The sequence below is a fragment of the Hyla sarda genome, chromosome 4 (assembly GCF_029499605.1).
Source record: "Hyla sarda isolate aHylSar1 chromosome 4, aHylSar1.hap1, whole genome shotgun sequence".
NCBI classification, from domain to species: Eukaryota; Metazoa; Chordata; class Amphibia; order Anura; family Hylidae; genus Hyla; species Hyla sarda.
Window position 1 is genome coordinate 101,081,993 of NC_079192.1, and position 24,508 is coordinate 101,106,500.

General features: G+C 43.6%; 1 protein-coding gene across 5 annotated transcripts in view; it reads right to left on the reverse strand.

Annotated features, from left to right (window-relative positions):
- Positions 1 to 5,606: 5,606 nt before the first annotated feature.
- The window catches only part of LRRK1 (leucine rich repeat kinase 1), a 133,662-nt gene continuing 114,760 nt past the window's right edge, over positions 5,607 to 24,508 (reverse strand). For 4 of the 5 annotated variants that reach the window (XM_056571785.1, XM_056571787.1, XM_056571786.1 and 1 more), the window contains 5 exons: positions 23,691 to 23,808; positions 23,338 to 23,451; positions 20,268 to 21,115; positions 10,614 to 10,715; positions 5,607 to 7,289 (listed from right to left, as the gene is read on the reverse strand). In XM_056571785.1, coding sequence (XP_056427760.1) covers positions 7,112 to 7,289; positions 10,614 to 10,715; positions 20,268 to 21,115; positions 23,338 to 23,451; positions 23,691 to 23,808 — 1,360 coding nt within the window. In that variant the 3' untranslated portion in view covers positions 5,607 to 7,111. The remainder of the gene's footprint in view (positions 7,290 to 10,613; positions 10,716 to 20,267; positions 21,116 to 23,337; positions 23,452 to 23,690; positions 23,809 to 24,508) is intronic. The other variant, XM_056571789.1, reaches the window with a different exon arrangement.

Genomic DNA, 24,508 nt, shown 5'->3' on the forward strand with positions numbered 1-24,508 from the left:
TTTAAATGAACTGGTGCCAGAAAGTTAAACAGATTTGTAAATTACTTCTATTTAAAAATCTTCCAGTACTTTTTAGGGGCTGTATACTACAGAAGAAATGCTTTTCTTTTTGGATTTCTCTGATGTCATGACCACAGTGCTCTCTGCTGACCTCTGCTGTCCATTTTTGGAACTGTCCAGAAAAGGAGAAAATCCCCATAGCAAACATATGCTGCTCTGGACAGTTCCTAAAATGGACAGCAGAGGTCAGCAGAGAGCACTGTGCTTGTGACATCAGAGAAATCCCCCCACAAAAAGCATTTACTCTGTAGTATACAGCCCATAAAATGTATTGGAAGGATTAAGATTTTTTAATAGAAGTAATTTACAAATCTGTTTAACTTTCTGGCACCAGTTGATTAAAAAAATAAAATAAATAAAACACGTTTTCCACAGGAGTACCCCTTTAAAGGAGAAAAACAGCTACTATGAAAGGAGTTAGCAACATTACGGGAAAAACATAAGTAGTAGCAGACAAGTGTCTCCTGGACAAACTAGTGCAGCATTCAGACATCATGGCGGAAAAACATAGGGTCTGTTATGAGCCATTGGTTTCCATCACATTGCTTCTATGATGGAGTGGAAGAATAGAAATGAGGTGAACATGGTCTTAACCGAGCCAGTTCTGCAGAATCATGACATTCCTACAGTGTTTCCCAAACAGGGTGCCTCCAGCTGTTGCAAAACTACACTCCCACCATGCCCGGACAGGCTTTGGCTGTCCGGGCATGCTGGGAAATGTCGTTTTGTAACAGCTGGAGGCACCATGCTTGGGAAACACTGTTCCTAAAATGAATGTATTTTTAAGAACATTCTAATAAACAATACAATTTGTTAAATGGATTTGATTACACTTACCTTACTTTATTTTTTTTATTTTTTTATTTTTTTTTTTAGTTTCACAATGTTTTTATTGAATTTTATAAACATAAGAAATGTAACATATAACATATTATGACATCAGATGTGTCAGAGTTTACATATGAACATGCATAACAACACTTACCTTACTTTAAAGGGGTACTTTGCCCCTAAACATCTTATCCCCTATCCAAAGGACAGGGGATAAGATGTCTGATCGTGGGGGTCCAGCCACTGGGATCCCTGTGATCTCCGGAGCAGCAGCAAAGCCGCCCGGTGCACGGAGCGAACTCCACTCCATGCTGGAAGATGTGCGACCACAGCCGTCACACCCCCCCCCCCCTCCCATAGACATGAATGGAGGGGGCACGGTGTGAAGTCATGTACATGGAAGCTCCAAGCTTCTGTGTTCAGAACGCTGTGGTGCCGGCTTGGAGATCGCAAGGGGTCCCACCGGCTGGACCACCCGCGATCAGACATCTTAACCCCTTATCCTTTGCATAGGGGATAAGATGTCTAGGGGCGGAGTACCCCTTTAGTACCAGTGGTGCTTAAACATTTGTGAAGCCTTCAGAATGTTGTACATTTCAGCATACATTTGACCTAAAACTACATCAAAGTTTGAAAAGTAGATAAACAGAATAAAATTTAAACACATGCCATTTATATGTTAATGAAACCTGTCCATTTGTGTGCCCCTCCCTTGCTTTTGGGACATTTTTTTTTCCGGTCCATGACAGTATGCTTTTAATTAAAGGGGCCCTGGCAGTCTGCTGGAAGCGGCTGCTCCGACCCTGCAGGAAATCTCTATGGGATACACGGAGGGGGTGTGTCGGCCGCTGCTCCGTGTGGGGGTTGGCACGCCCCCTCCCAGCAGACTGCTGGGGCCCAGTTCAGGAGACCGCGAGGGGTCTCAGCGCTCGGACCCCCACGATCTATAACATATCCCATATCCTTTGGATAGGGGATAAGTTATATTTCACTACAGAACTCCTTTAAAACTAACACTGATCATAGAGATTGGTGCTTGTTATCGTGTAGCTCTTAGTCAGTTTAGATGGGCATTAGGACTAGGGATCGACCGATATCGATTTTTTAGGGCCGATACCGATAATCTGTGACCTTTCAGGCCGATAGCCAATAACTTATACTGATATTCCGGTATAAGTTATCTGCTATGCCCTCCACCCCCCCCCCCCTCACCCCGGCCCCGCAGAAGAGCTGCAGATCAATTATTTAAAGTGGGCGCTTTAGATCAATGAACTGCAGAGGCTTTTGCGGGGTCTGCGCTACTCCTGGCTCCAACGTCGTCCTGAGCTGTCACTGTGCGCAATGACTGTGACGTCGCATTGAGGACGTCACTCATCATTGCGCTACGCAGCGCGCCGCAGAAGCCAGAAGTAGCGCGGACCCCGGGAACAGGTAATTATAAAACCGGGGATGGGGGAGGCAATGGGGAAGTGGCGGCGGTGGTCTCTGGCCGGGGAGGCGCGGTGGGGGTGGGGGGTGGATGTTGGGGTGTGGAGCATTATCGGCATATCGGCAAGGTCATTGCCGATACCGATAATGTCCAAAATCGTGAATATCGTCCGATAATATCGGCCAATCCGATATATGGTCGATCCCTAATTAGGACAACAGTACATGAATTGCTAAAACAACACAGGAGAAATCTTTAAACTTAACATTAAGTTTAAAAAACACATAAAAACAGTAAAGCTGAACTCCAGTAATTGGCTCACAAGTGTTCCCTGTTTGTGTGAAGTTATCCACAGGATGGCCTAGAATAACAGATTAGCGGGGTGTTGACACATGGCACCCCCACATATCAGCTGTTCTGCACAGCTGCAGAACCTAATGCAACAAATGTAAGGACGTCAGAAGCACTGACCCTGTACAGTGTGTAGTGGTGGACCCCTCAATGGGAGCTGTCCTGTAGTAGCCTCGCACAACCAGTACACAACGTACAGACCCAAGGCTTCCAGGTCTTGAACATTATTTTCATCAGAGCGCTGTGGCTGATAGGCAGGACTGCCATGTGTCAGCTATAGCTACTGATGACGTAACCACTGGGATAGGTCCAGGCATATGCAATAAAGGGAGCCACAGACCACAGACCTCCATTACCTGAACCAGGCCAAACAGGAACCTTCATGGGGTTTAACAACGATCAATTGTTTTAGTGGACCAATGGAATCATTGTCGGAAAAGAAGTTGGCTGTATTAAAACTTTTGATGGTTACTCAAACGAGATCTTTCATTCTGGAAATCTTTGTCCAAGAACCATCTTTCAAGAGAGAATATTCTCAGAATATTCCCAGAAAGATTGGTAATCTGTTCATCCTTTGCCCGGTGTCACTGATCAAGTATGTATAACTAAAAAGGAAAAATTAAAGCAGAGCTCCTCATAGGGCAGTATATCTCATATTAATATAAATGTAGGCATAAATAATTCCCCATATAGGGATTCGCTCACCTGAGTGGGTTGTATAACAGACACAACTAGAGATGAGCAAACTTACAGTAAATTCGATTTGTCACAAACTTCTCGGCTCGGCAGTTGATGACTTATCCTGCATAAATTAGTTCAGCTTTCAGGTGGTCCGGTGGGCTGGAAAAGGTGGATACAGTCCTAGGAAAGAGTCTCTTAGGACTGTATCCACCTTTTCCAGCCCACGGGAGCACCTGAAAGCTGAACTAATTTATGCAGGAAAAGTCAGCGACCGCCGAGCCGAGAAGTTCGTGACGAATCGAATTTACTGTAAGTTCGCTCATCTCTAGACACAACCACTACATAAGCATAGTATAGACCAGTGGTCTTCAACCTGCGGACCTCCAGATGTTTCAAAACTACAACTCCCAGCATGCCCGCACAGCCCAACCTGCGGACCTCCAGATGTTTCAAAACTACAACTCCCAGCATGCCCGGACAGCCGATGGCTGTCCGGGCATGCTGGGAGTGGTAGTTTTGCAACATCTGGAGGTCCGCAGGTTGAAGACCACTGGTATAGACGGTGCGTGCCTACGGAAGAGAGCAGCGAGTCTGGAGGGGAGAGAAATTCCAGTTGTATGGCGCGATCCACCAGGTGGAGAAGGATGTTTAAATTCACAGTGAAATGTAAAACCAAACAAAATGCATTTCAGGGCTTGGGAGACCCTTCTACAGCTGTAATCACCTGACAAAGGGGCTCGCAAGCCCTGAAACACAACTGTAATAGACAATATGGACTAAAATGTGTATGAGAAGATCTTTTGTTCAATAGTTGTGCAGTCATCAACTTACTTCTATCTAATGTGTATGGCCTTAAAGGGGTTATCCAGGAAAAAACTTTTCTATATATATCTCAACTGGCTGCAGAAAGTTAAACAGATTTGTAAATTACTTCTATTAAAAAATCTTAATCCATTCAGTACTTATGAGCTTCTGAAGTTAAGGTTGTTCTTTTCTGTCTAAGTGCTCTCTGATGACACGTGTCTCGGGAAACGCCCAGTTTAGAAGCAAATCCCCATAGCAAACTTCTTCTAAACTGTGCGGTTCCCGAGACACGTGTCATCAGAGATTACTTAGACAGAAAAGCACAACCTTAACTTCAGAAGCTCATAAGTACTGAAAGGATTAAGATTTTTTAATAGAAGTAATTTACAAATCTGTTTAACTTTCTGGAGCCAGTTGATATATATATATATATATATATATACACCGTATTTATCGGCGTATAACACACACTTTTTAGGCTAAAATTTTTAGCCTAAAGTCTATGTGCGTGTTATACGCCGATACACCCCCAGGAAAGGTAGGGGAGAGAGGCCATCGCTGCCGTCTTCTCTACCCCTGGCTATCGGCGCCGCTGCTCGTTCTGTCCCCCTGACTATCGGTGCCGGCGCCGATAGCCAGGGGGAGAGAAGCGGCGTCGACAGCCAGGGGGAGAGAAGGGGCAGCGGCACCCATTGCCGGCGCCGCTGCCCGTTGCCTCCCCCCATCCCCGGTGGCATAATTACCTGTTGCCGGGGTCGGGTCCGTGCTGCTTCAGGCCTCCGGCGTGCGTCCCCCTGCGTCGTTGCTATGCGCTGCACGGCGCGGTGCATGACGTCAGTGCGCCGCGCTGTGCATAACAACGACGCAGGGGACGCACGCCGGAGGCCTGAGGCAGCGCGGACCCGACCCTGGCAACAGGTAATTATGTCACCGGGGATGGGGGGAGGCAACGGGGCAGCGGCGCCAGCAATGGGTGCCGCTGCCCCTTCTCTCCCCCTGGCTGTCGGTGCCACTTCTCTCCCCCTGGCTATCGGCGCCGGCAATGGGGCGCCAGCACCGATAGTCAGGGGGACAGAACGGGCAGCGGCGCCGATAGCCAGGGGGAGGGAAGGGCCGGCAGCAGGGCTCTAGACCCCAGGAAAGGCAGGGGGAGAGAAGCGGGCAGCGACAACCTCTCTCTCCCCCTGCCTTTCCTGGGGGTGTATCGGGGTATACACGCGCACACACGCACCCTCATTTTACCATGGATATTTGGGTAAGAAACTTTTTTTACCCAAATATCCTTGGTAAAATGAGGGTGCGTGTTATAGGCCGGTGCGTGGTATACCCCGATAAATACGGTATATATATATATATAGATATATATAAAAAAGTTTTTTCCTAGATAACCCCTTTAAGACAGATATTTCAGTTCAAGCATCAATTATTAAAACTGCCACCATGTGTTTTCTTTCAGTTTTTAATATACATTAATATTTGTACAAAACGTTATTATACAATTACAAAACATCCTGTTCTTAAAAGAAACAACGGTGGATCTTGAGACGGGTGGCAGTGAGGCTCCAGGGAATAATGTACACACTGCTGTCATTCCTCTGCAGCCAGAAATTTAGTGCACAAAACGTGGCAGTCAGTCCAAGTGTTACAGTCTACCACATGACAAGAGAAAACTAGAAGAAACAGCTGGACACACCAACACATTGCGTAATCTGGGAACCCGCTGAACTCTTCGCTGAAGCTACAACACTACTGCCACTGGGAGCAAGCATTCTTCTCAGTCTTCTTGAGGAGGGTGTGAGAGCTGCTGACGTCCTTGGGGACATGCTGATAATATTGCACAATGTAAGCACCTAACAGGCAGTGAGGTTCGATATAAAAAGTATACATGAACATATAGCAATACCAGTATCTCTGATGTAATGATTTGCAATCCAGCTCAGCTAGTGCAAAGAATAAATTATTTTCTTAAGGCTGGGTTGACACTTCAAAAGTTTTCCTTCCGGAGCTTTCAAGCGTGGTCAGCTAGGACCAGAAAGATATTGTTGTCCCCATAGACGGCAAGGTCTGTGGAGTGTAAATCCGGTAGCGGAACAAGTTCAATGTTCTGACAGAATTTTTCGTGTAGATTTTCCGGGCGGAACGTCTGCCTCAAAAACACTGGAGTGTGCACTGTGCAGCGGAATCCCACTGCCAGCAACGGGACTCTGCTGCATCGGAATTTTAAAAGCAGAATTTCCAAATGGAATTCTGTTCGGAAATTCCATAGTATGAACCCGGCCTTCCTGGAGATATCCAGCCAAAAGTGGTAAAAAAAACAACTTAAATAAGATATATAGGCTCACCATGACTCTACAAGGCATCCCAGCTAATTTGTTTCAAAATCAGACCTTGGAAAATCTGCTGTGTCAGGAAAAATCTCCTCACATTGGGCAGGAGCTGTTGTGAGAGTGAGCAGTAGGGGGGTGTGTTGCCCTCCAGCCAATTGGAGATGTGCAGCTATATAAAGGTCATTTCATTTGACTGGAGTTCTCCTTTAAAGTCTACAAGGCAGCATTAGTAAAGGCTATTGAAGTAATGGAATCCAGCTATAGGAGTTTGGAAATGAATGGTACTAAAGTCAGCGAATAATATTCGGGGGCTTCGGATATACCTGAGATACAAATGCTCCCTGTCCACATTTGGATACTCTTCACTTTAGTGTTAGCACTAAAAATGGTTGAGATTATGAAATCTTTGGATGCTTTCTGCGGTCCCAGACCAACAGAGAAAAGGTCCTTCTAGGTGACAAATCCCTTTGAACTTCAGCTCTCCTGCGCTACATCGGCAGCACGTATCCTTACTGCACTTCATTTCTCCATACCACACTGGCTTCATAGAGGGTCAGCTGATAAAGATGACAATGAAGCTGCGGTAGGTTCAGAGCTTGTGGGCGCATGTTGCATTCTGTTTGTTACGCTACCTCCTCTTTCTCATGCAGGTCTCCAGTCGCCTCAGTTCATCAGCTGAATGATAGAAAATCTCAAACTCTGCGGCCCCCCATCCCCTCCAGACAGACAGGAACCAGCCCAGTGCTTCGCTCTGCATGCAACATACTATTGAATCTTTGGACACAGCCGCGGCCTCCACACAGGCCCTGAGAAGATAACAGAAAAGGGATTATTGTACCGTTATGCACTTTTGTGTACAGCATGCAGCATTGTTTCCTATCCAGGGTGCCTCCAGCTGTTGCAAAACTACAACTCCCAGCAGGCCCGGACAGCCAGAGGCTGTCCGGGCCTGCTGGGAGTTGTAGTTTTGCAGCAGCTGTAGTCACCCTTGCTGGGAAGCACTGGCATACAGTATCTTAAATTTGGTGTTATTGCTCTCACACTCTCTAATAATGGTCACTGGAAGTTCAACATGTCACCTCATGGCAAAGAACTCTCCGAGGATTTGAGATGTTGCTCTATATAAAGGTAGTCTAGGCTATAAAAAGATTGCCAAGACCCTGAAACTGAGCTGCAGGACGGTGGGCAAGACCATACAGCGGTTTCACAAGACAGGCTCCATTCAGAATAGGCCTCGCCATAGTTGGCCAAAGACGTTGCAGAGACGCGCGACTAAACTAATATGGGGCATGGAACATCTTAGCTATGAGGAGCGATTAAAGGAGTTACAATTGTTTAGTCTTGAGAAGAGACGTTTAAGGGGGGATATGATAAACGTATATAAGTATATTAATGGCCCATACAAAAAATATGGAGAAAAACTGTTCCAGGTTAAACCCCCCCAAAGGACGAGGGGGCACTCCCTCCGTCTGGAGAAGAAAAGGTTTAGTCTAAAGGGGCGGCACGCCTTCTTTACCGTGAGGACTGTGAATTTATGGAGCGGTCTACCTCAGGAACTGGTCACAGCAGGAACAATTAACAGCTTTAAAACAGGATTAGATACATTCCTGGAACAACATAAGATTAATGCTTATGAAGAAATATAAAATCTCATCCCTTCCCCAATATCGCGCCACACCCCTACCCCTTAATTCCCTGGTTGAACTTGATGGACATATGTCTTTTTTCGACCGTACTAACTATGTAACTATGAGTTCACGTGCTCAGCTTCACATCCAGAGGTTGTCTTTGGGAAATCTACGTGTAAGTGTTGCCAGCATTGCTGCAGAGATTGAAGGAGTTGGGGGTCAGTCTGTAAGTGGTCAGACCATATGCCACACACTGCATGGCTGTCGTCCTAGAAGGAAGCTGCTTCTTAAGAGGAGGCTCAGAAAAAGCCTGCAGTTTGCTGAAGACACTATGATTAGGCACATGGATTACTGGAGCCATGTCCTGTGATCCGATGAGAGGAGGATAAACTTATTTGGTTCCGATGGTGTTAAGTGTGTGTGGTGGTAATAAGGTGAGAAGTTCAAAAGTATGTCTACAGTCAAGCATGGTGGTGGAAGTGTCATGGTCTGGGCCCGCATGAGTGCTTCTGGCACTAAGGAGCTACAGTTCATCGAGGGAACCATAAAAGTTAGCAAGTACTGTGACATATAGAAGCAGAGCATGATCCTCTTCCTTCAGGTACTGTGCCACAGGGCAGTATTCCAATATGATAAAGACCCCAAGATGACCCCTACCTTGCTAAAGCAGCTGAGGGTAAATGTGAAGGACTGACTAAGAATGTCCAGACCTAGACTGGCCAACCCTGTCCCAATTTAGATAGTTCCACTTAGGGGTGTTTTCACTTGCCAAGGTATAGACATGAATGGCTGTGTTGGGTTATTTTGAGGGGGCACAACATTAAAGGGGTACTCCGCTGCCCTGTGTCGGAAGCTCCGCTCCCCAGCGTCCGGAAGTTTATTGTTCCGGACGCTGTGTGCGGGCTTCCGTGTTCAGGGCTGCCCCTCGTGATGTCACGCCCGCCCCCTCAACGAAAGTCTATGGGAAGGGGCGTGACGGACACAGGGCAGCGGAGTACCCGTTTAAACACTGTTATACAGGATATGCACTCACTACTTTACATTGTAGTAGAGGGTAATTTCTTCAGTGTTGTCACATGAAAAGATAGAATATTTAGAAAAATGTGAGAGGTTGACTCATTTATATGAGATACTGTATATAGGTAAGCAAGGTTAGATAGCATTAGATGCACATCCCATCAGTTAGTCATATGCATCATCCTGGCAGATAATGTAATTTGGTAACTGAATATATGGCACATAAGCAGATGAATTAGTCCTCCTCCATAAATCACACCACTTGTACTGTGGTGCAGTTATATCTACAAGACACATTTAGCCATTGCGATTTTGCCATCCATGGTATAGTTCTTATGGTCCATTTCTTGGTACAACGTGATTCCTGCTTTAAGTAATCATCAGGGACCTTGTAGTCTCTCTTTCCACAGGGACATGCTTACTTGGTTGAATGTGTACAGCTATTGATAACATACACATACAGGTACATGATGAGGAAGGGGCTGAGCTTGTGGCATAAAACAGCTGCGCATAGTGACACTCAGGGTGGTGTCTGCTGTTTTATGCTGCAAGCTCCATTCCTTCTTTACCATGTGGTCCCCCGTGCCCTATCATAGGCCCAGGCCCACCTCTCTTATGTGTCAATGACTATTATAGGCATCGCCTAAGGAAACTAAGTGACATGCTTCTTGATCTCCAATCTCCTTCTTTCCCGATTGCATTCCAGGCTGTCAAAACTCTGCACAGTGCACCTTACTCATATACCAGTGTATTTTATTCTCTCATATCTGCTAAGGATTTACTCAGTCATAATGATCAGAGGAAGACTTACACATAAATAGCTAAGAAATTACTCCATACTATTATAAGAGGAAGACCTATGTAAATAGCCTATATGTTAGTCATTAATTGATTGGTATTATTTTATAGGACGGAGAGGTGTAAAATTTAACATTTTTGAAAAGTCAATTAGATGTAGAGTGTTTTAGGCATTATGAGTGACTTATCAGTGTGCAGGGAGGGGGAGGAGAGCTGTGACCATCAGTTATTGTAAGGCTAAGTTTCCACTTGGTTTTTTTTCTGGCAGTTTTTGGAATACTACCACTACAGTTTTTGAGCCAAAGTCAGAAGTGGACCCATAAGGAAGGAGAAGTGTAAGTCCTTCCTTTATATATGTCCTATTCCTTTAGAATAAATTTCTGGCTTTGGCTCAAAAACTGCAGTGGCAGATTTTCAAAAACTGCCAGAAAAAAAACCAAGTGGAAACTTAGTCAAAAAGGTGTTTCCTTTCCTTGTATAATGATGACAAGATGACTGATGAGAAGCAATCTCTACAGATTAGATCAGCCTATTGCAAGGCTTAGAGCCCAAAATGAAAACTGCAAGTTCTCCGGAATTTCAAAAACAAATTCTAAGAAGAATTAAACGTAAAAACCTGATTTAAGCAACAGGTCATGTGAAAAAGAAGTCCCATGAAACAGATACTTTGCCTCTTTGAAAACATACCCGTCTTTTGCCAGCTCTTCAGACTGTAATACCGCAATGACTCGGCCTCTCTGTCCACCACATTCCTTCTCTAGTCCTATGATGATAATGTCACCTCCACGTCTGAAAGAAATGAGAACTAGTCTTGTAGTAATGATGAGATTATGTGCAGCATCAATTAATGAAAAAATGCTCAAGCAGTGTAATAGTGCCCATCTATGAGATCGTCGCTCATTTACACCAAGCATTGGGCTGTCTAATAGAGTCCAAAGGGGTCACACAATCTATGCCTGCAGAAGAAACTATATAAGGATTCCACTGATGTTTTTGGATTGCATTTTTTAGGCTTAAAAATGCCAGAAAAAACGCCAGGAAAACTGCCACAGATTTTCCCTGCGTTTTTGCATTTTTTTCAGGCATTTTTGCCTTTGAGTGGAAATTGCATTCCTGGACATCCTACGGCAGTACAGTATGGGATTAAACTTGTTTCCCCGAACTTGTCAGACGAGATAATCAGCATACTAATTAACAAATTAGCATAATTAATAGACACCTCCTACTCCTATAAATACCCCAATGAAACCGTATACCACAGAGTTTTTTTTCTACTGCTTTCAGAAGGGGTAGTCATTTAGTGGTACAGAAAAAATAGGTCTTTTTTAGCATATTAATCTATGTCTCTTATATGTTTTTCTTTAGACATGCAGAGATAGGGATAGTCCCTACAACACAAATATGCATAAGGATAAGTATCACTTGGAATGACATAGTGCTTACCTTGGTGGGCAAAAAATTGGGGATTCATAACTAAAGTCAATGGTAAGTACTGTGAAGTACTTGTTTAACACAAACCTACAAAGATCCTATCCCTTGCAGACGTCCGGAGACACGAGAGCGGGCCCGCCAGCTGGGATATGCAGAGATGTGACGCGCGCGTTACCAGCGCGTGGTGCCGGCGTCCGGAAGTAACGTCGGCACAGGTAAACAAACTTACGATGCGCACGTTACTGGATCTAGGTGTCGGCGTCCGGAAGAGACATCGGCACAGTTAAAACACTATGCACGGTTTTCTGCACGTGGTCCGGCATCCGGAGGTGACGTCGGAGGGGGCGGGTCTTGCAAAGGATGCACGGACTCATTCAATGGGCTTGTCCCTATAAGAAGGATAAGGATGGTTGGTCCTGCCTGCCTGTTTTTTTTCTTGGTTCAAAAAACTTATAGCGGCGTTCTTACCAGATGATACCACTCCAGCAAGAACAAAAAACGTAAGATACATCATAGGGCAGTTTCTCCATCAGATTCAGATGATTCCATATCATATGCTTCCGCTGATTCACAGGATTCTCCGGGGGATTGTTACATTTTTCATAAGGAGGATATGCATAGTTTGATCAAATCTGTCAAACATGCTCTAGAATCTGATCGCTCTACGGAGGGGAAACTGCCAAAAGAGAGTCTGTACTACTTCCTGGTATCTAATGACAGGGTGTTACCCTCACACCCATGTGTTACCAAGTGGTTTAAATCCAACTGGGAAAAAACGGAGAAACTGGTAGATGTAGTTTCACACTTCAAATCGGTGTATAGACTCTCTTCAGTGGTAACCACTTCTTGGTATAACCTGCCAAAGATAGATTTGCCAGTGGCTAAATTGGTGAAAAAATCCTATTTTCCCTAAGAGGATACATCGCTTTTGTCCAACCCTATGGATTGGACAAAATTCGGATTCTCTTGCAAAAAAAAGCGTATTCCAAGGCGTCTTTAATCTCAAAAATAGCCATGGCATCGGTAACTGTAGCAAGGGCACTAAGAGTTTGGCTTAGCCCAATGACCAAAGACCTTCAAGAAGGAGTACCTAGGGAGGATATCCTAAAGAAAATACCAGTTATAAAGTCAGCCTCTGAATTTTTGTGTGATGCACCATTGGACACCAGCACAAAATATGGCTGAAACAAACTCCATAAGGAGATCATTATGGATAAAACAATGGATGAAGGGGGATGTGGCAGCAAAAAAACTTCTGTGCTCCTTACCTTTCTCTCCAGAGTCCTTGTTCGGTCCCAATTTAAAGGGAATCTTGAAAGTTATGAATGACGAAAATGATACATTCCCGGGAACATCAAAGAAAGAGTAATTCAACGGACTACCAAAGTGGAAAAGGTCGCCAACATTTTATAGGAAAAATTATCAGTCTGGGAACTATACGAGACCCAAGTTCAACACACAAAAAAGGAATGTGAATTACAATACATCTAACAAAGGCAAACCTCCATCAAAGAAAAAAAGAGTTATGATGCCATCTTAACATTACCCAAAGTTGGAGGAAGGTTAGGAGCCTTTTTTTCCCATGTGGGAACAAACAACAGAAGACAAGTGGGTTCTGTCTATTATAAAGAAGGGTTACAAACTAGAACTCCTAAATCAACCACTGGAAATACTGCCACTAGTACTAGAATTTTTTGCGAAAAATGCCATAGAGTGGGTACCGAATCAAGAGTGGTACTTTACAGGAGTCTACTCAAGGATCTTCGCAGTCCCAAAGACCAACAGAAAGTGGAGGTTAGTAATAGATCTAACTTATCTAAACAAATTCATGGAAAGAAAACATTTCAAAATGGAAAACATAAGGTCTCTAATTCAAATACTGAACCAAGGGGACTTCATGGCAACTCTGGATTTTGCCGATGCGTATCTACATATTCCAATACACCCACTCTTCAGGAAATACCTGAGATTTGCAATCGAAGTAGGGGATAATGTGTGGCACCTCCAGTTCACATGTCTGCCATTTGACCTAAGTTCATCACCAAGGGTGTTCACAAAAAATCGTGGTCATATTGGCAGCAGCCCTACGCATTCAGGATATCAACATAGTCCCATACCTAGACTATTGGTGGATCAAAGTAGCGTCAAAGGAACAACTAGCATGTCAAGTAGCCACGACAATAGATTTTCTTCAAAATCGTGGATTTATCGTCAACAAAGAAAAATCTCACCTGTCCCCATCTCAAAAGATCCTCTTTTTAGGCTTCATGATAGATTCAGTATCCATGAGGATTTCTATATCTCTGGAGAGAGAAAGGAAATTGAGGAATCAAGTCAACCTTCTCTTGAAAAACAGAATGGTTACCATTCACCAAGCTATGAAGATACTGGGTATTCTAACCTCCATGATAGATGCAGTTCAGTGGGCGAATGCCCATATTTGCAACCTCCAAACGTAGGTGCTATCATCATGGAACAGGTCAAAGGCAACACTGGAAAAATCCATATGGATTCAAACAGACCTGTGTCAAGATCTACAATGGTGGCTCGTTCCAAACAGATTTTCAAGGGGAAAATCATTACTACCGGACCAACATACAATAACGATAACAATGGATGCATCAGCTCATGGATAGGGAGCTTACACTGGGGATCATTGGGTACAGGACCAATGGTCCCTAACGGAGAAGATGCGGTCATCAAATATGAGGGAGCTAAGGGCAGTATACCTAGCTCTGCTTCACTTCTCCCCTTACTTATCAGGCAAGGATGTTCTGATAAGGTCAGCCAATCTCCCTACAGTGTTTTACTTGAAGGGACAAGATGCCCCACACTTATGAAGCAGCGTGCAAAGATTTTTCAATGGGCAGAAGACAATATAAGGAACTTAACAGCAGTCCATCTAAAAGGAACACTGAACGTGAAAGCGGATATTCTCAGCAGGGAGTCCCTACATCGGGGAGAATGGGAGCTAAGCCAGGAGGTTTTGCAACAAGTCACAAAGAGGTTTGGAACACCAGAGCTGGATGTATTTGCGACAAAACAGAATACCAAAATACAGAAATTCTGTTCCCTGTCTCCACTGGACAAACCAGTCCACAAAGATGGCCTCTCAATATCATGGAAGAAGACATTTGTATATCTCTTTCCCCCACCAGCTCTGATTCAGAGGACCTTATGGAAGGCCAAGAAAGAAAAACCTCGAGCAATATTGATCCTACCATACTGGCCGAGGAGGTCCTGGTTCTCAATGATCTAGGAGCTTGCCCAGAATAATTTCTGGCATGTGCCCAAGATGAGAGACCAGTTAGAACAGAGAGGAATGTATCATCAGAATCTAGACTTCCTGAAACTGACGACGTGGAAGGTGAATTAAATATAATTAACACAAAAGGCCTTAAGGAAGAAGTGATCTCAATGTTAAATAGTTCCAGTAAACCAGGTACAAAAAGATGTTATTCAAGAGTCTGGAAGCTATTCAAATCATTTTGCATAGACCAGGAAATCACAGTACCAGTAATCCTGAATTTCCTGCAACAAGGCCTGAAAAAAAGGCCTGGAACAGTCAACACTAAAAGTCCAATTTTCCAAGGAACCATTAATCAAGAGATTCTTCAAAGGGGTCAATAACCTATGCCCGAAAGTTCATAAACCAATTACCTCATGGGATCTTCCTAAAGTACTCAGATGCCTAGCTGGTGTTCCATTTGAACCCAAAGAGACTATTGATTTGAAGTTCCCCACATGGAAAACATGTTCCTTGGTAGCTATTGCGTCAGCACGGCGCATTAGTGAGATTCAGGCGCTATCATGTCGAGAGCCTTATCTCCAAGATTTAGGAAATGCATTAGTTCTACGTACATTACCGGGATTTATACCCAAGATTCATTCGGCTAATAACTTACAACAAGAGATCATACTGCCGGCTCTTTCAAAAAATGAAGAAGTATCCAAGGTTGATGTAAGAAGGGCGGTCTTAGAATACATTTCTAGGACAAAATCTTTTAGACTCTCAGAGCATCTATTTGTGCAATTTGGTGTGAAATCCAGAGGTTCCAAAGCAGCGAAGTCTAAAATTACTAACTGGATAAAAAATACTATCAACTTCTGTTTCCAGAAAGAAGGCTTAGATCCTGTGAAGGATCTTAAAGCCCATTCTACGAGAGCAACTGCAACATCATGGGCAGAGATTTCGTATGTATCATTGCAAGAAATATGCAGAGCAGCTACATGGGCAACACCAACTACTTTCATTCAACACTACCGTTTGGACCTTTCTAATAGTCCGGCCTTAGGCAAAACAGTGTTGGAAGAAGCGTTTAAGAAGTAATAACCTCCCTTTATTGTTTTCTGCTACTTTAGTCCCATACTGTGCTGCCGTAGGACGTCCAGGAACGTGGAATGAATTAAATTTTGCTTACCTGAAAATTTCAATTCCTGGAGTCCGTAGGCAGCACAGAGTTCCCGCCCTTAATAAAAGCATGCTATAAAATTACTCTGTGGTATATGGTTTCATTGGGGTATTTATAGGAGTAGGAGGTGTCTATTAATTATGCTAATTTGTTAATTAGTATGCTGATTATCTCTTCTGACAAGTTCGGGGAATCAAGTTTAACCCCATACTGTGCTGCCTATGGACTCCAGGAATTGAAATTTTTAGGTAAGCAAAATTTTATTCATTTTTGGCCCCTTTGGTGTTTTTTTCAAAATTAGTTGGGTACCAAAAAAAATAATTAAAAAAAAATCCAGTAGGGATGGAAAAAAATGTATTTAATGAAATTTTTATTTTTTATAACTAAATTTTACAAAATTTTTAAACAGGGGCCAATTTATGTTTGCGAGCAGGGACCGAAAAATGTAGGTGACAATAATAAAAATGTAGAAAAGGGCCATTTAAATGTAAAAATAATATATTTTTTATAATTTTTTTATTAGTAATGTATTTTGATAATGTGTTTAATAAAGTGCGTGTTTCACTTTTTTCCCCAGTATTTTAAAATTTTTTAGGTAGTACTACTACTAATAGTAATAGTACCTGTACTAATAGACAGATCGCCCGGGTGTCACTCCTGACACCCGATGCGATCGTCCTATCTATTGCAGACATGTGGAGCGGCTCTCTACAGGGCTGGCATCTCTGCACTATACTCCGGCCGGCCAGTTATGTGAATAGAAATTCACATCACTCATTCATATTTTCCACCCAGAGTGGTGATTGGACGGATGGTGGCAGCCAATCCCTGCTCTCAGCTGGAAATGTGAATCTGTGGTGTGAATATATTCACATCACTGGCCAGCCGGGGTATAGTGACGAGATGCGGAGGGCAGGAGAAAGCCGCTCCACATCTCAGGGATGAAGGACGATCATAGCGGGTGTCACCCAGGAGTGACACCCGCTGTGATCTTTCCTTAACTGCAGGTACCACTGCTCCCAACATGGAGCGCACACTTCTCCATGCTGAGAGCTGTAGTACCTGCATTAATAGACAGATCGCAGCAAGTGTCACTTCTGACACCTGTTGCAATCTGTCTATTAATGCAGGTACTACAGCTCTCATCATGGAGCAGTGTGCGCTCAATGTTGGGAGCAGTAGTACCTGCAGTTAAAGGGGTACTCCGGCGCTTAGACATCTTATCCCCTATCCAAAGGATAGGGGATGAGATGCCTGATCACGGGGGTCCCGCCGCTGGGGACCCCCGTGATCTTGCACGCAGCACCCCAGTTAATATCAGTCCCCGGTGCATGTTCGTTCCGGGTCTGATTACCGGCGACCACGTGTGACGTCACGCTCCGCCCCTCAATACAAGCCTATGGGAGGGGGCGTGACAGCTGTAACACCCCCTCCCATAGGCTTGCACCATTTTCTATGGGAGAAAAACGCCAACATTTTCCTGAATAAAAACGCCAGTCTCAACAAAAGGTTGTTTTGGAAAAACTGAAGAGGAGCCAAAAAGAACTGAAAAATGCCCAAAGGATTAAAAAAACACCAAACTAAGAAACGCCAAGTGGATCTGACATTTTGCAGTTCACTATTGACTTGCAGCTAACATCTGGCCGCTGAGTTTTTTCACAGAAAAAACAACGTGCGGCAAAATGGGTGTTTTTATTGGCGTTTTTGCATGAAAAACCTCAGTGGAATCCTAGCCTAAGAGGAGAAAAACCAAAAGAGTGCTTTATGTGCAGAACACCCCTATGTGTGTGTGGCAAAATTCATATTGAAGCATTTAGTAGAACGTGTTTCTTCTCTTGAGATCACTGGATACTGGTATGAGAAGTGCAGAGGATGGCGGGTACATACCTTCTACAACAATGGCGTCAACCCCATATAGAACTCCTGATCAGGCACTAATATTCCAAAGCAAGTTGAAGTTTATTGAAGATACACTCATTTAGTATTATTGCTTAATTCCTTGTTACCGTATCTTCAATAAATGTCAACTTGCTTTGGAACATTACTGCCAGGAGTAATGCTTTGGATTGACTCCATTTTTGATGTCCGCACCAGCAGTATTTCCATTTTCTCTGTGGAAGGTATGTACCTTCAATCCTCTACATCTCAGGAGCCTGTAGGCACAGATTTGTAGATACAATACCGATTAGGAACAACAATAGATTATCCGTTTGATCAGTTTACAATTGTGAATTCCTTAAAAATGGTTAAGATGATAAAATTCTAAAAAATGTTTTACGAACGTACTGCAGGATGAGACAGCCTCTGAACCTGAATTCTCCCGTACTAGACTATAGCCAAATATGGTGATCGGACAACATCACAAGGTTTTCCACCTCTTAAAGTAGTTTAGCTTAGTCTGTGGTTTACATTAGTCATAAGAGCCAAGATGCGTCATGGTCTCTTATATATTTTTATATTAATGCTGGGTGGGTCTGCTCAAGTCTGCATCCGTGACCCTTTCCAAAATTCCATAGAACTAAATAAATGAATTGTGAAAAGGAAATATATAAACAGGTCTGTACCTTGATATGGTATAAAAGATGATCTCATAATACAGAAGGTGCTCAAGGCCCTGGTCATAGTCAGCTTAAACTGCTAAAGAAATTCGGGTGCTCAAATTGTCCTCCATCTAGCTGTAATTTTCACTTTGCAAATAGCACTATGTTACCGATAAAAGATGGGCTCACATGTATACAGAGCCAGATTTATACAATTATGCAAGAGGAAATGTAGACAAAACCACATTTACAAGGTAGACTAAGACATCCGGCAGACAGCTGCACTGCTGCAATGTCATACAAGGACAGCACAGGTCCAGTACAGTACCATTTCCTCTGATGTTTATATGCACTAAAATATATATATATATATATATATATATATATATATATATATTTATTTTTTTTTTTTTTTTTTCCAGAGGATAGGCCATTCTCGGCCCATGATGACAATTCTCATTGTATAGATTGGTCTCATTGGTTTTTGTAAAGTTTCCATTTAGCTGTGTTTTACATTCCAATACAACTTCACCAAAATATGTACTGGGACACGTGTTGCACTCATTTTGATGACTTGCAACCATGGTGGAACATTCTTTAAGCTGACAGAGCATTTTACTTGAAAAGTATTACATTCCAAAATATCTCTAATCCTAAAATTCTATAATCTGGTATTAGCCTAATTCCAAAATTATTGGATCAGAAAGGTTCAACATGTAGCAAGATTTGGCTGAGGAATTTTCCTGAATTATATGATATGTTCCATAATCAAATGATGGCTGGATCCTCTAGGTGTTTTAGTGAACTTGTTTGGATTGAAAACATGATATTAAAGGGGTACTCCGGTGGAAAACTTTATTTTTTTTTAATTAACTGGTGCCAGAAAGTTAAACAGATTTGTAAATTACTTCCATTAAAAAATCTTAATTCTTCCAGTACTTATTAGCTGCTGAATACTACAGTGGAAATTATTTTCTTCTTGGACACAGAGCTCTCTCCTGACATCATGACCACAGTGCTGTCCAGAGCAGCATATGTTTGCTATGGGGATTTTCTCCTACTCTGGACAGTTCTTAAAATGGACAGATGTCAGAAGAGAGCACTGTGCTCATGATGTCAGGAGAGAGCTCCTGCAGTATTCAGCAGCTAATAAGTACTAGAAGGATTAAGATTTTTTAATAGAAGTAATTTACTAATCTGTTTAACTTTCTGGCACCAGTTGATTTAAAAACATTTTTTTTCCATCGGAGTACCCCTTTAAAGCGGTTATCCAGGAATAGAAAAACAGACCTAATTTCTTTAAAATACCGCTCCCATCTGTCTCCAGGTTGGGTGTGGTTCATCAGCTTAGTTCCATTGAAGTGAATGCGGCCAACATGTAATACCACACAAAACCTGGGGACAGGCATGGAGCTGTTTTTGAAAGAAATTACCTCTGCTTTTCTATTCCTGGATAACCCTTTTAACTTTCACGAATAAGCTTTATCAAGGGTAGAGAGGCTAAAGGGCCATTTAGCCTCGCTACCTTTGACAAAGCTGATTTGTTCAGCGAAACGTCGGGGAGGCTATTAGTTGGTTAGCGGATATTATTGGGGCCTAAAAAGGAAAGGGATATGGCACCAGTAGCTAAGTGGTGCTGTACATTAAGCACACAGTAACAAGCAATCATCTGGACCCAAGCCTATGCCCCCTATAAAGTAAATGTCCAATACTCACTACATATAGATCACTCAATTACCGCTGGAATTTAAAATATAATTGTGGGGGATATTTTAATAGACTAATAAAGTTAATATTTTTAAGGGGGTTCTAGTAAAGGGTTTTCCCCTGCAAACATACACCTTGTACACTGAGGACAAGAAGCCCCTATACAAGTCAAATTATCAGAGGTTTTAGTCAAAACATAGCTATTGGCCATCTTTACACAGTCACTACTTTGAAAATGGAGTAAGGCTCACCTTGGAATCCAAAGTAAATCCTTAACAGCGATTATCCGCACTGCCTGCAAGCGCAATTTCTCCTCCTCAGATGGCGGGGCCTTACTTCCCCAGCTCTCACTAGGAATTCTGGGCCTTTGTTCCCGGGACAACTCAGGGTCTTCACTGTCAGTGGAGAAAAGGACACTACTGTAACTGACTGGTGTACTGGGCAGGCTGGAGGAAGATTTTGCTGTCCCTTGAGGAACAGAAGAACAAGAGAACGAGGACACAGAACAATAGTCTGTTAGAGAGTCCTGGTGGCTGATGAGCTGAGTCCCTCTGTCCTGGCTGTAGATGATACTTATATTGGTCTGGCATTGACTGTTACAATTCTCCCCCGGTAAGGTGATTGGTGGTAGCTCAGAATTAGCCTTTACTGTAAACAAGTCTCTTAAAGGGCTGCAGTCACCACAGAAGTATCGGGCACAGAACTGGTAACTAGCTGCATGATACATAACTAATGTGTTCGTCCTATTGTCTAAGCACCAAACAGTCTCCTCTCCATTGCAGTCCGAAATGGTTGTCATAGAGATTATAGATGATGGAGCAGTGTAAGGCTCAAGTCTTTTAGTAATTTCCAATGATGTGCAATCCACTATTAGGATACCAGGTCCATTGCTGTACCAGACCTCAGATCCTCCGTTGGAGATCTCCATGGCCAATACTGGGTATGGATTCTGTCTGGGATCTTCATCTCCTATTTTGAACATGGCACGGTTGGCTGTGCGAGAACAGATGTATGAGCAATCTGTGCCGGGAATGCCGCTGGTTACTGGGAATACAGAAATCAAGCTGTCTGCCAGGCCGGCAAATACCAGTGAGGAGTTCTGTAACAAGCAGAAAAAAAGAAAAACTATTTACCAGGATATCATTGGGCATAAGAAAGTATCTCCTCTCTTTGTGCAAATCAGCTAACTGCTCTGGACCTTGCACGTGCTATATGCAAAATATGGTCTGAAATGTAAAGGTTCAGTCACTTTTGTGCAATTAGATTTTTTATGTCATAGCCACCAGAAATGCCTGGGAAGGGCTCTCACATCTAGGGGCTCAATCTATTACATTATCAGTGTCCTGATTCACCACCCACCCATTCCAGTTTGACCATTTCTCCAGGGGGCTATAAATACTTAGGAAAGAGTTCAGAGAATGGGCTTCTAAACTAGAACTTGGATTTCAGGATAAAACCTACTAGGAAAGGTTAAAGAACATTAACATGTATAACTTGGAAGAAAGACGAGACAGAGGGGATATGATAGAGACTTTTATATACATAAAGGGAATCAACACAATAAAGGATGGAATATACAAAAGAAGAACAACTACTACAAGAGGACATAGTCTTAAATTAGAGGTAAAAATTAAGTAAATATGAGGAAATATTTTTTCACTGAGAGAGTAGTGGATGCATGGAATAGCCTTGCTGCAGAAGTGGCAGCTGCAAATACAGTGAAGGAGTTTAAGCATATATGGGATAGGCATAAGGCTATCCTCCATATAAGATAGGGCCAGGGACTATTCATAGGATTCACATTATTGGGCAGACTAGATGGGCCGAATGGTTCATATATGCCCACATATTCTGAGTTTCTATGACAACACCTTTATATATTTATAAAATATTCTGTGGCTATGCCATTTATGTCTTTGGTGGGTGAACCCCTTTAATTTTCATATAGCTTTACAAAAGGCCTGAATCCTCATGCTCCCCACTTATGCATATTGGAATCAAGAACTCCCAAGTCACGGTCATATGACCTTGTATAAGGCTGGGCCGTATGGCCAAATATGTGTATCACGGTAATTTTTTTTAACTTACGGCGGTTCCACGGTGTATAACGGTATTTTCACCCCACCCCCTCAATCATGTGACCCGCGTGCAGTGTTCAGCGACCCCCCCCACCCCAAATCATGTGACCCGCCAGCGCAGTTCTGCCCCCTCCCCCCCCAATTAATGATCAGCCCAGCAGGATACTACTCACAGATGTCACGTTCAAGCACTGCCCTCCTCCTCTTTGTTGGGGGCCGCTGGCGCTGGAACTCACTGTACGCCAGTGGTCTCCAAGCTGCGGACCTCCAGTTGTTGCAAAACTACAACTCCCAGCATGCCCGGACAGCAAACAGCTGTCCGGGCATGATGGGAGTTGTAGTTTTGCAACAGCTGGAGGTCCGCAGGTTGGAGACCACTGCTGACCGCTGTATCCCTATGCCCAGGCTGCAAAACATAAAGAAAATAAACTTTAAACCACACGCTGGGGACTGGGGAGGACAGCCGTCAGCCTATCACCGGCCGGAGCGATGTCCCGCCCCTGCCAGTGATGGGCTGAGCCCACTGTCATGTAAGAAGCTCTGGCCGGCTTCTTACATGACAGTGGGCTCAGCCTATCACTGGCAGGGGCGGCACATCGCTCCGGCCGGTGATAGGCTGACGGCTGTCCTCTCCAGTCCCCAGCGTGTGGCCCCGACAGTAGGTGAGTTTAAAGTTTATTTTCTTTATGTTTTGCAGCCTGGGCATAGGGATGCAGCGGACAGCAGTGGTCTCCAACCTGCGGACCTCCAGCTGTTGCAAAACTACAACTCCCAGCATGCCCGGACAGCCGTTGGCTGTCCGGGCATGCTGGGAGTCGTAGTTTTGCAACAACTGGAGGTCCGCAGGTTGGAGACCACTGGCGTACAGTGAGTTCCAGCGCCAGCATCCCCCAACAAAGAGGAGGAGGGCAGTGCTTGACATCTGGGAGTAGTACCCCGCTGGGCTGATCATTAATTGGGGGGGGAGGGGGCAGAACTGCGCTGGCGGGTCACATAGGATTAGTTCCCCCGATGTGGGGACAGCGCTGCGCTAGGCTGATAATACATTCCCGAGGGGGGAGGGGCCCAACCGGTATTGCGGTATGGGGGAAAATTCATATCGTGCAGCCCAAACAATTCGGTATGAACCGGTATACCGCTCAGCCCTACCTTGTATACCTGTTCCTCTTTTAGTCCTGCCTGTATCGGCATTGGTAATGACAATAAGTAACATTATGCTAAAGTATTTGTCCCAGGGACCTACCTTTACCTTAAAAACTGTCAGGAAGCAGGTCACAATTGCTGGCGTGTCAATTACTTTCAGGGGGGCACTTAGTGGGCACATACCCTGCAGACTGTAAATTGAGATTTTCTGGTCCTGCAACAATAGTTTAAAGAAGTACAACATAAAATGTTAAAGTCTGTCAGTATAAACTATATGCGCTAGCCTATGAATGAAATAACTAAACAGAATGATTTCTTCCTACTGACTTCTATAGCACTTGGAATATGAATTATATGGAAGTTAAAGCTGAGACATAAATGATAATATTTTTCTAAAATATTGTTTTTGCCAAAAAATGATTTTTGGACTTGCTAGGTTAGTTTTGTTCTGACCTCAGAAGAAATCCACAAAGTATTCTGCACTTTTAGTTGGGTGCACATCCTCAGCCCAGGGCAGCTTAGCCCCCGCACTTCCATTTGACCTTTCCCCACATCAACAACTGTGTAGTTCCTGCGAAATAAGAGAGTCAGTTTTTGCGCTTTAATTAGAGAAATGAGAAGCCGAGCCTGACATGCGGGAGTACAGGAATTACCGGATTAAAGACATTTTACTCTAGATGCTTTCAGCACAATGAAGCATGATGCCTGACCACATTTTTCCCACGCCTCTGGTTTTACCAAAGTTTATTCACTGCATAATGTAAAGTTATACAAAATACATCACCAATTCTTAGATCTTCGCTTGCCATAGGATGCCCAACAATCAGCTGGTGGTTTATTCAATAAGCGTGCATGTTTAGGGCAGAGGTAGGAGTAACATCTATAAGCCAAACATTCTACTATGTAATCTGTATGGCCAACTTGATACTATACAGTCGTCTCTCAAGTTACAATATTAATTGGTTCTGGGACGACCATTGTATGTTGAAACCATTGTATGTTGAGACCAGAACTCTATGGAAACTTGGTAATTGGTTCTAAAGGCACCAAAATGTCATCCAAAAATAGGAAAAAGTGAGGATTAAAGAAAAATAAGTAGATAATTAATATAGATTTAAAAGTAAGAAAGATCTGCTGGGAGCTGTAAATCACTGTCTATGTCGGTGTTTTCCAAGCAGGGAGCCTCCAGCTGTTGCAAAACTACAACTCCCAGCATGCCCGGACAGCCAAAGGCTGTCAGGGCATGCTGGGAGTTGTAGTTTTGCAACAGC